This window comes from Rhinolophus sinicus, chromosome 6 (genome assembly GCF_057876585.1).
Source record: "Rhinolophus sinicus isolate RSI-liver-muscle chromosome 6, RSI-T2T, whole genome shotgun sequence".
NCBI lineage: Eukaryota > Metazoa > Chordata > Mammalia > Chiroptera > Rhinolophidae > Rhinolophus > Rhinolophus sinicus.
Window position 1 is genome coordinate 54,990,089 of NC_142506.1, and position 12,548 is coordinate 55,002,636.

Below are 12,548 nucleotides of genomic sequence, written 5' to 3' on the forward strand. Positions count from 1 at the left end.
CCTTTAATTCAAATTAATAAATACTGACAACTGTGCATGATGATCATGGTGTTATTTCTCTACAGGTGGGGAAAATAAATTAGAAAATCGCCATCCTCTGAAGGTCACAGTCCTTTGGAGTTTAAAAAAAACCACATTTTAAAACATATATGTATGTATGTATGTGTGTATATATATATATATATATATATATATATATATATATATATATATATATATATGTAATTATAAAACATATATATACACACACATATGTAATATATTTAAAATATACATGATATAAGTAATAAGTTATATAAAGCAATATATAAATAAGTACAGTTATGTCCTGGATAACATTGTTTCCATCAACAATGGACCACATACAAGGTTGGACAATTAAGTTTGCGAACTCATCCTAGAAAAAGTGCCACGTACCTCATTGCCCATCACTATGGTCACCTTTGAAGTACTCCCCTTAGGAAACCATGCACCGACACCAGCGCCTAGGCCACCCTTCAAAATAATTTTGGAACTCTTTTTCTGGAATGGCCATCAGAGCTGTCGTCGTGTTACCTTTGATGTCCTGAGTGTCATCAAAATGTCTTCCTTTCAATATTTCCTTTATCTTCAGGTAAAGAAAGAAGTCATTGGGGGCCAGATCAGGTGTGTAGGGAGGGTGTTCCAATATAGTTATTTGTTTATTGGCTAAAAACTCCCTCACAGACAGTGCTCTGTGAGCTGGTGCATTGTCGTGATGCAAGAGCCATGAATTGTTGGCGAAAAGTTCAGGTCGTCTAACTTTTTCACGCAGCCTTTTCAGCACTTCCAAATAGTAAACTTGGTTAACTGTTTGTCCAGTTGGTACAAATTCACAATTATTAATCCCTCTGGTATCAAAAAAGGTTAGCAACATCGTTGCAACAAGTTTGCGAACTTCATTGTCTGACCTCGTATACCATAGTGGTTCAATAAAATTATATCGGAGTTGAAAAATTCCCATGGCTGTCGTAACGTTGTAGAGCATCTCGTTATCATGTATTTGTGGTGATGCTGGTGTAAACACACATACTGTGCTACCAGTCGTACGAAAGTATAATGTGTATACAATTACAGGAGGAGGTTGTACCATCTAGTTTTGTGTAAGTATACTCTGTGATGTTGGCACAATAACATAATCATCTAACAATGCATTTCTCAGACCATATTGCCGTTATTAAGTGGTGCATGACTGTAATATAAAGCATCAGTATTGATTTGTCCTAATAAAAACTCATGGTGTGGTAGAGACTTACTATTGGAGAACCCTCCATACGACAGCAGAGTAACTAAACTGTTGAGCCAAAGTCACCTATAGGTGGGCCTCCGCTTTCATACCTGAAATTCTGAAGACCAGTGCTTCTGCATATTATAGATTCACATCTCTAAACCTCCCTGCATGCACCAGACTTAGTCTTTCATACATCATCTGACATCCGACATTTTGGGCATATCACATGGTGACACTCCCTACGAGGATAAAAGGGGCCAAATAGTTGACTAACTGGCAGCGTGCACCAGCAGTGTTTAAAACTTTAAATCGCATGTATTAGAAGGCAGATTCCTACTTACATATATTGTAATTTTAAAGGCATACAATGGAGTTGTGTAATTTAATTTTAGTGTGTTTACATGCTTTTTGTCATTGGGTACATGTTTTGACCAGTGCAATTACAAGGATTTCTCTAGAAAGAGATATATTGCTATTAATTTTAAAAATATGGCCATCATTCTTATTTTGTCTTTTATTATTTTTTTTAAAGAGTCAACACAGACTGTCCAAGCTCTGCAGTATTCAACTGCTGATGGTCCGCTAACAGCAAGCAAAGATTTAGAAATAAAAACCTTAAAAGAAGAAATTGAAAAACTAAGGAAACAAGTAAGAGGTAAATTTCTGTTATTCGCTATTAATTCAATTTATGTAGATTTTAAAAAATGTTTTATTCACACACAAACCATTTACTACTTGTCATGTCTTATGTGATATGAGCTATATGCCAGTGAGGGAAAAGCAAATAATGGTTTCTGCTCTCAAGAGCTCGTTTTTTGTTATGGAAAAGAGATAGTTTTTAACAATACATGTGAAAAGACTATAAAAAAAATAAACACAGGTATGTGGAGAGTACATAGAAAGAGGACCTAAGCCAGGTTTAAGTTAACAAATACTACTTTTTTGGAAGACCTAGCAGTTTGAGATATTTAGTTGGAATGTGTCTGGCAAAACATACATATGAGTAGGGGAAAGTGTGTTAGAAGTGAGGATAGAGGACGGTGTAGATAAGGGAATGACATTATACAGGCATGAGGCATGTGAAAATTTATTTTTTTTATAACAATTCATTTTTCAGTGATATATTATATTCATTCATTAATTTATTTCATTTATTCAACAAATATTTATTGAGCACCTACTATGTACCAGGTGTTGTCTTAGGCTCTTGGGATGCTAGAAGGTGACAAATGCTTAAAAATAGAGCAGAATAAGAGGAATGGGTTGAAAATGCAAGATGAGGAGTTTTATCATTTTAAGTAGGGTAGTCCAGGGTAGGCTTCATTGAGAAGGTGACATGTGAGCAGAAACTTGAAGGAGGTAAGAGGCTTAGCCATGCAGTGAAGTAAGGAACTCATGTTCCAAGCAGAAGGACCAGCCTGTGCAAAAGCCAGAGAGTCAGAATGGGCCTCGTGAGTGCAAATAAAACACAGAGGACAGCATGGCTGGAGTAAAGGGAGCAAGCAGGGAGAGTGGAGGGAGAGGAGGGTAGAAAAGTAAAGGGGTGGAAAGGGCTTGTTGCCTGATCAATGGAGTCTTACTGACTGTTTTAAGGGCTTTGCTTTTTTTCTGAGTGAAATGTGAACCTTTTATAGGGTGTAGAGGCATCACATGATCTGAGTAAGTGTATAGAGAGAGCAGTCCATTTTTATGTTGATAACAACTATTTATTCTCCATGTTTATTATAGAATTGTTTTAAGTATTTCCTCTGCAGTTTTTAAAGTTATAATGTTCCCTTCAACCATGAAATACAATTTAGAAAACTTAAGATGAGAAAAGCATCCTATGGTATTCACTCGTCTTTATATACCATGCTCTTTCATCCTGAAATTGCTGAGTTCCTTGTTTGCTTTCTGTTTAGAGAACTTCTTTAGCCATTTTTTAAAGATAGGCCTGCTACCTACAAATTCTCTTAGTTTGTCTTCACCTGGGAATATCTTAATTTTCCCTTCCTTCCTAAGGAATATTGTTGCTGGGCGTAGGATCCTGGGTTGATAGTTCTTTTGTTTTAGCATCAGAAAAACATGCCACTTCCTTTAGGACTCCATGGTTTCTGAGGAGAAGTTCACTGTCATTCTGAGTTTTTTCCCCCTTTATCTAAGGTGTTTTTCTTTGGCTCTTGCAAGGTTTTTTCTTTAGTTTTCTGATGTTTAATGGTGTGTTTTGGCATGGATTTCTTTGGGTTTGTTCTCTTTGGGATTTCTCTGTCTTTTTGAATCAGTAGGTTTATGTCTCTTGCCGAATTTGGGAAAGTTTTTAGACTTTACTTCTTTGAGTATTTTTATAGACCTGCCTAAATTCTCTTTTCTTTCTGGGACTGATGACACAGATGTTAGATCTTTTGTTATCATCCCACACCCCCACAAGTCCCTGAGTCTCTGTTCGTTTTTGTTTTCATTCTGTTTTTTTGTCTGTTCAGATTGATTAATTTCTACTGTTGTATCTTCCAGCTCACTGATTCTTTCCTTTGATCCCCCCTTTGTGCCATTGAATCCATCTACTGAGATTTTTATTTTATTTTTAAAATTTCCACTTTGGTCTTCTTTAATCTGCCATTTCTTTGCTGAGACTTCATATATATCTTTGCTCAGGTCTTCTGGTTGTGTATCTCTTTCATGTATATTTATAATTACTCACTGAAGCATTTTTATCATAGTTGTTTTAATGTCTTGTGAGATAATTCTAACATCTCTGTTATTTCAGTGTCAGCATCTATGAATTTTCTTTTCTCTTTCAGGTTGAGATTTGGTTCTTGGTAGGATGAGTGATTTTCAATTGATAACTCTGGATCTTATTTAAACCTTCCATTTTAGCTGGTTCTTCCTGACATTACCCCAGCAGTAGAAAATGGATTGCTGTCTCCTTACTGATAGGTTTGGGTAAAAGTCGAGTTTCCCCATTTGGCCTTTGTTGACAACCTAAAAAGGGCTCCTCCTTACTCCTGGAACAGGTTGGGAATTTAAGCTCCCCACCTGGTTTCCACTAATACTGTGGTGGGAGTTGTCTTATTACCGGAGGGTGACTGTGAAAGTTCTTACTCTTCTGACACCACCCCCATGGGGAGAGGACCAGATCCTGCTGGGTGGAGGGGGGTGTCCTAGTTCCCTGTGGTTTCCACTGACACTGCCTGTGGGAAGGGGCTTGTTACCAGCCAGTGGGTTTGAACATTCTGGCCCCTACCAGTCCTTCTCTGACTACCTCGGTGGTGTGTTTCGGCACTTCATTGTATCCCCACGTGATTGGGAATCTAGCTCCTCACTCCCCCTTTGCTGAAACTGATGGCTGTGGGGCCACTGGTTTGTTTGTTTCTTTGTTTCTTTGTTTTCCTGTGGTCTTTAACTTGAGAATGGTTATTTTCTAAAAGTTTTCTGTCATGCTACTTTGCCCCTTTACCTGATCCTTAGGCTAGAAAGAGTAGGCTTTTGTTGGGGCTTTTATTCGCCACCCCTGTTGGTATTTGTGGGTTGCCAGCTTCTTCAGCTGTAAGTCTTTGAAATATGAACCCCAAAGAAAACCCAGGGAACTTACCCCTATGACAGTCCAATGTTCCTGACACCACTGTGTCAGGTTCCATTGTCCCTAGCTGGTCATCCTTTTTCTATACAAATTTCAGTTTTCTTTGCTTGGTTTTATGTATAATGTCCAGGGGTTTTAGTTTTACTTAATGGGGACAAGGGGAAATAACATCTGTTCCATCTTTGTGGAAGCAGAAGTCCCCCAGGTAAGCTTTTACTGTGTGAATCTGATCACACCACAGATTCAATATACATGCTTAAATATCTTCCCATTTCCCCAGGATTAAATTAAAATTTTCAATTCTGGTTACAAGGTTCTTCATTACCTTGCATGTATTTGCCTCTCCAACATCATCTCTTGTTGCTACTCTCTCATCCTCTGATTCCAGCTGTAGCGGATGACTTTTAGGTCCACCTAGTCACCTCTTCACATATTTATTGTTTTTTTCTTTTCTTTCCCTTCCCTCTTTTCCTCCCTCCCTTCATTTTTGTTGGTTCGTTTGCTGGAAACATTCTTCACCTGGCAAACTTCTATTCTTCTATAATACTTTTCACCACTGACATATTTTTTTGTTGATATATCACTTTACTTTCCTCTCCTCATCATTAGACTATAAGCTCTTTGAAAACAGGTACTTTGATTATTTTATTCACTGATATATATCCAGTTCCTATAATAGTAATTGGCATATAAAAAACCCTAAGTCAGTATTTATTGGTAAATGAGTGAGTGAATGACTAAAGAAAACCTCACTCTTAGAAACCATCTCTGATCACTTCCTAAGGTATCTTTCTACATTGTGTCTTTATAGGTAATGCTGTAATGTGCTCACTTTCATCCCTAACATACAAATAAATGGTCCCTGGAAATAGTCACCTGAATTGGGAACACTGGTTACCATTAAACTCTTACTGATTGAGCTTTCTTTCATCTATTTTTACTGCTACCATTTCCCTAAACTCAGTGCTTGTAGTACTGCTCTTTACTCGTTATTTTTAGTCACTTCTCAAGGGCGGAATAGAAACAGTGAAAATCATGTTCAGAGAACATTTCTAGTATTCCTCCCAAGCTCCCTGTTGTTGATCATGGGCTAGTCTCAGTGATGCCCTTGATTCCATTCCATCTGTTCAGTATCGTTCATTCATTATTCTTATTGTGATAAAATATACATAAAAACTATCATTTGAACTATTTTTAAGTGTATAGTTCAGTGACATTAAGTACATTCATGAGGTTGTGTTTCCATCACCACCAACTCCAGAACCTTCCATCATCACAAACAGAACCTCTATATCCATTAAACAATAACTCCCCATTACCCATCCAGTAGCCCTTGGCAACCATTCTACTTTCTGTTTCTTTGAAATTAACTACTTTAGGAACCTCATACAAGTGGAATCATAAAATATTTACAAATGAATCACCTGGGGATCTTGTTAAAATACAGAGTGATTTCAGTAGTTCTGGAGTGGGGCCTGAGATTCTGCATTTCTAGCAAGCTACCAGAGGATGCTAATGCTACTTGTCTGGGGATGACAGTCAGTAACAAAGTTTTAAAGAACAGAAAATATCCTGAACAAAATTAACAGTGAATGTGTTTTGATTTCTCTGTTTTCACTGGCTTCGGTTTTGTAAATTGATGCCAAGAACATTTCATAGCAATTTATTAAATATTATTTAAGCATATTCTAAAATTAATAATTTTATTGTTTCATGTTAACTCTTTTAAACTGATAATGTTAAACATTATTTAATAACATTACTTTTTGAGCAAGAATTTCTGGTCTGTAGTCTCAGCTCTGATACTCATTTAGCTGTGTGACCTTATGCAAGTTATTCAACTCCCTTGAGCCTTAGTTTTTTTATCTGAAAAATATAGGAACTGACCTTGAGTAGGTGTTTTCACATATTTACTTTAGAAATCAGAGTTTATTCTTCAAATCATCACTAGTGAAACCAGGCTGGGTGATGTGGAACCACAATATTAGGAACAAAATCATCTTATAATAATTTGGCTAACATCAGCACAAGAATGCCAGCCAGCAGGAGAGGAACACTTGTCTGTTTGGTTTGGTTTCCTTCTTTTTTGTTTGTTTTAAGTTTTAATGGTTCTAAAGGCACTGTTTTTAGAAGTGTGATCTTTTTATTCTAGTACATAGGTAAGGCATTTGCACGTAAATTTTGTACATCTTCACACTGGCATTGGCGATTCACCCTCTTATAGTGAAACTGATCAGCATTTAGTGCTACGTGGTGTCGGTCAGCCTAATACCAAATTCAGAATACTTTATTTTTTTCAAAAAATGCAGTTGTTTTAAACCTTGGTTTCAGGCATTTGTCTTTATACAAATAGTAAAAGAAACATTGTCTTCTCTTTTTAGAATCAAGTCACTTGGAACAACAACTTGAAGAAGCTAATTCTGTGAGGCGAGAACTAGATGATGCTTTTAGACAAATCAAGACTTATGAGAAGCAAATCAAAACATTACAACAAGAAAGAGAAGAATTAAATAAGGTAAGGATATATGGATAGATTGTTAAAGGCTTTTCTGAATCTAATTTGTATATTGAAAGCATTCATAATAAATTAAAGTAATAATATATTTTATATGTCAAAAGTTGGTTTAAAACTTTAAGAATTGTTTTGGTGTATGTCATTTGATTAATAGCTAGTAATGAAAAAACATAATCTTGAGGCTTTGAAGTTCACAATCTTGTTCTTTTGGAAAGTTAATCAAAGGACTTGGTTAAAAGTGAATGTTATTGAAAAAGAAATATGAAGAAATAAGAGAATGGTAAAATCTGTTCAGTGTCTATGGAAATATTAAAAATACAAACATTTTTATTGTGTCTTGCTGATATTAACATTCTTAAACAATTGCAACAGAAAATTTCTTTAATGCTTTAATAATTTTTTTAAAATGTCATTTTATCTTTCAAAGCATGGATGAACAAGCTAAACTTATTTTCATAAGAACTTTGTGTAACACTTAACACTGTGTAACAGTATTATAAACATCAATAAAATTTATTAGTAGCTAGAATACTGTAATACCACCCAATAAGGCAAATAATATTCGAGCACCGGAGAAAAGCACTTTATTTAAACCTCTCTCTGTGTGTACTTTGCCTATCATTAACAAATAAGAAAATTGTGGGAATTAATACTAGCCAATGCAAAACAGAAAGAGTGGTTTATGGTGTAGTATAAATTATATTCAGTGATGTAGTATATATACAGAATGTTGATAATACAGAATGAAACCCTTCTGGGGAATATTCATAAGTCTTGCTTTCAGTACAGAAATGGAGGTAATTAAAAATAAAACAACCAAAAAAAATAAATAAATAAAATAAAACAACCTTTTGCTGATGAAGCAAATAAAAACGACTAACAGAGAAAGCTATAAAGGTTAAATTGAATTAGGTTAATGTATTTTTACTTTTTTCTTGAAGTTTCAAGCAATGTTGTATATAGATCCATTTAAATTCATAGTCAGTTTAATATTTGCGACATAGAACAGATATTCTATTTGTTTCAATAAAATATAGTACTATTAGTGGTTACTATTATGTATTTAAAGGTAGGGTTACTCAGCCAAGCTGAGTTAATATAATGAGGATGAGAATCTGATATCCAGATTTATAGTAACAAGTATTTTGCCAATTTTTAATGTTTTAATATTAAAAATCCTTTTAGTATATTTTGAGAAAAGGGTAATGCTGAAAAGAAACAGATTATACTGATAAAGAATTTTAAGTGATTTGCTTAATATCTTATAGGCAACAGGTATTCTTTTAAAGATTTTTTTCATTTGATGCATATAAAAGAATAAATGTAACATAATGTAAGTTTTGACACAGATAATAAAATGAACACCTCTGAACCTACCATCTAACTTAAGAAATAGAACATTACCTATTTTGTGGCATGACCCTGGGTATCCCTTTCTCTTCACATCCCTGAAAATGATAATCACTGTTCTGAATTTTGTTAATCATTCCTTAAAAAAAATTTTAATCACATATTAGTATCTCTAAACAATATAGTAGTGTTGCTTGTTTTTGAGCTTTGTAAAATGGTACGTGCAATCTTTTGCACTTGGCTTCTTTCACTCATTAATATTTCTAAGATTCACCCATGTAGTATAGATCATTATTTAGTCGCTATATAATACACCATATGTGAACACTCTGCAATGTATTTATCTAACTTTTTGTTCACGTTTTGGTTGCTTATAATTGAGAGCTACTATAAATGTTCTGCTATGAACATTCTTGAACATATATCCTGATGCACGCACACACAAACATGAATAGAATAATTGGGTCATAGGCAATGCAGCTATTCTAGTTTTTGTAATGCCAAATTATTTTCCAGTGCTTATACCAATTTATACTCCCAGTAATAGTGTATAGGAGTTTTTATATTAAATGATACTTCATATTACTACATATATCCTTTTTGGCCAATCTAGTCTAAATTCATATTTTAGGTCTAAAATGATGCTTTATTGTGTTCTTAATTTACATTTCTCTAATTACTGATGGTTGAGTATCTTCATGTGTCCACTTATCATTTATATTTCTTCTTTGTGAAATGCCTCTTAATATCCTCTGTACATTTTTCTGTTGGGTTCTTTGTCGTTTTCTTATGGGTTTGTAAGAATTCTTGAAAATTCCTAGGCATATTAACCCTTTATCAGTTACATATATTATAGATATTTCCCAGTAAGTGACTTGTCTTTTCATTTTCTTTATGGGATCTTCTGATAAACAAAAGTTCTTAGTTTTAATGTAGTCAAATGTATTAATATATTTATGGTTAGTGCATTTGCTGGTTTATATAAGAAATCTGGGGTAAAAAACAATTCTCCTAAATTTTTATCTTAAAGTTTTTAAGTTTAGTATTTCATATTTAAATTTTTAATGCATCAGAAATTATTTTTGTGTATCGTAAGATAAGGATCCAATTTCACTTTTTCCCATATGGCTAACCAGTTGTTCATTTACTAAAAGGCCCACCTTTCACCAGTGATGTGCAATGTCACTTCTGTCATATATTAAGCTTTCATTTATGCATTGGTTAAAAAAATTGTGGTAAAATACATATAAAATATAAATTTACTATGCTAACCACTTTTTAAGTGTACAGTTCAGTAGTGTAAAGTACATGTACATTGTTGTGCAACCAATCTCCAGAATCTTTTCATCTTGCAAACATTTTTCTTGATTTTTAATTGAGGTGTTTTTTTTTTTTCTTGTTCCCATTTTACTAGCTACTTGTTCTAGCAGTTACTCTTGAATTTTATCATGTATGTTTAACAGTCTAATTTTAATACCTTAAACAACTCCTCCCAAACAGTTTAAGGACGTTTAATTCTATTACCGCTTCCCAATATCTGTACTGTTTTGACCAATATTTTAATTATAGCCTTTTATTTTGTACAAATGAGATGTTTTTATAATACAGTCTTATACATGTTTGTTTGCATTCACATTTGTATTTCCTAATTTCTTAGCCCTCCATATCCTCAGACCTTCCTTCTAAAATCATTTTTCGTTTTCCTAAAAGAAATCTTTAGAGGTTCCTTTAGTGCATATCTGATCGTGGTTAAGTTCTGTCAATTTTCTTAATGAATCTCATTATTTTAGCCTTATACTTGAAAAGTAATTTTTCTGGGTATGCAATATTAATTATTTTCTCATCTTTTTAAGAATATTTCTCCTGTTTCTATTATTACTTCTTAGATGTCTGCTCTGATTCTTTTTTCTTTTTCGAGGATGGAGAATAGGTGATTTGTCATTTTATACTCTGATTTCTTTTATGGACTTTTATTTGGTGTTACACAATTTTATTTTTTTTAAATTTCTGGGTTATTTCTTCATAAATGTAGAGCTTTCTGTGTTGGTGACTTCATGTCTTTAACTTTAATACTTAGGTTTTTTCATTTCTAAATGTTCTATAAAGTTGTTTTATAAATCTGACTGGCCATTTTTAATAGTTTCTTGTCGTTTTCCCATTTTATGATTGCCTTTATTTCTTCAAACATTTCATGCATACCAATTTTATGTCAATATCTAATAATTCTAATATTCAAGTACCATTGGGCTTTATTTTTATTGTTTCTGTTGTTTGCTTATGGTTGTTAGTTCTTTGGGTGTTTTAGAGTCTATGGTTGTGAACTCATATTTGTGTGCTCTTAAAAAACCCAGATTTCATTGAGGTTCATTTCCTCAAGGAAGGTTTGCATTTCCTTTTGCTGAGAGGCAGGTGGCTCTACTAAGCTGAGTCTACTTTAGCCCCCTGTAAGTTTCTCAGTTTAATCAGGAAGTTTAACTTTTCCTTTTTGCTTCTGGCCTAAGGTTTAGTCTCCATAGAAGAGCAACCAGTTTTTATAATTTATAATCATTTGATACAAAAATTTTTTAAATCACACATATCCATTAAATTTCACAAAATATTTATTTTGACCACCATATCTTGTATTCCTGTACTCTTTATTTGTAGAAACTAAGGTACTAGAAGGTTAAATCAGTTCCTTTGCAGTTAGCATAAGGAATTAAAAATATGAACAGAATACCATGCTCTTAATATCTGTTCAAAAGTAGTTCATTTCTTTTAATTTTGTCCTGAGGTGAATAATTTTGGCTCTTCTTGACTTCATGATAGCAACTTTGATGGCCAAATTTGCTCCCTAGGTTAAATGCAGAGTTGGTAACTTATATTCTTTTTACAAAACTGTAGGAACTAGTCCAGGCTAGTGAGCGATTAAAAAACCAGTCCAAAGAGCTGAAAGATGCACACTGTCAGAGGAAACTGGCCATGCAGGAATTCATGGAGATCAATGAGCGGCTAACAGAATTGCACACCCAAAAACAGAAACTTGCTCGCCATGTCCGAGATAAGGAAGAAGAGGTGGACCTGGTGATGCAAAAAGTTGAAAGCTTAAGGCAAGAACTGCGCAGAACAGAAAGAGCCAAAAAAGAGGTTAGTAGTCAGGCAAATTTTATAGTGTCCATGGGGTAGTGATTACAGCTGCTTTTTCAGATTAGTGAAATAATATATATTTCATTTTTTAATTTTTGAAAAAGGTTATTTATTTATTTTAGTTTGGTAACATTATTTAATAAGAATTTCAACATTTAAGTTATCTTCCTATTACAAGGTAAATTCCCATGGGGAAAAACATTTTATTGGAAAAACAATTATAACCGTGAAATCTACTTTTTTCATTTTATTTTAAAGCTGGAAGTTCATACAGAAGCTGTAGCTGCTGAAGCATCTAAAGACAGGAAACTGCGTGAACAGAGCGAGCACTATTCTAAGCAATTGGAAAATGAATTGGAGGGACTGAAGGTATCGTTTGATTTCACATTTATTTAGTTGAATTAATTTTCTCCTCTTTAGCCTTAATAGGAATTTATGTGCTCTCTTTGGTGTAGAGTAAAAATTAGCTCTCCTTTAAACCTAGTGTTCTTAATACTCATTCTTACCAGTAGGAAGCTGATACAGACTTCCTAATCATGCTGGAAGGAACGGGAAGGTTGTGTTTAGTGGGGAAATCTATCAGGAAGGCATTAAAATATTTATGAAGGACTGCATACCTGGAAGATGTGTTGGTAATTTGCATAGAAGGCATGGTTAGATATCCGACCATCTCTCTTGTAAATGACAGGAGAGGCTCAGAGGTAGCTTTGTAGATGCTTCCATTAGGTAAGATGAGATCACATGGCGCCTGG

The 12,548-nt window shown here is 34.1% G+C and overlaps 1 protein-coding gene across 18 annotated transcripts in view; it reads left to right on the forward strand.

Moving 5' to 3' along the window:
• The window catches only part of CDC42BPA (CDC42 binding protein kinase alpha), a 202,594-nt gene that overhangs the window by 117,585 nt on the left and 72,461 nt on the right, over positions 1–12,548 (forward strand). For 16 of the 18 annotated variants that reach the window (XM_074316911.2, XM_019730880.3, XM_019730876.3 and 13 more), the window contains 4 exons: positions 1,782–1,904; positions 7,187–7,320; positions 11,554–11,796; positions 12,055–12,165. In XM_074316911.2, coding sequence (XP_074173012.1) covers positions 1,782–1,904; positions 7,187–7,320; positions 11,554–11,796; positions 12,055–12,165 — 611 coding nt within the window. The remainder of the gene's footprint in view (positions 1–1,781; positions 1,905–7,186; positions 7,321–11,553; positions 11,797–12,054; positions 12,166–12,548) is intronic. The other 2 variants (XM_019730882.3, XM_019730888.3) reach the window with 1 other exon arrangement.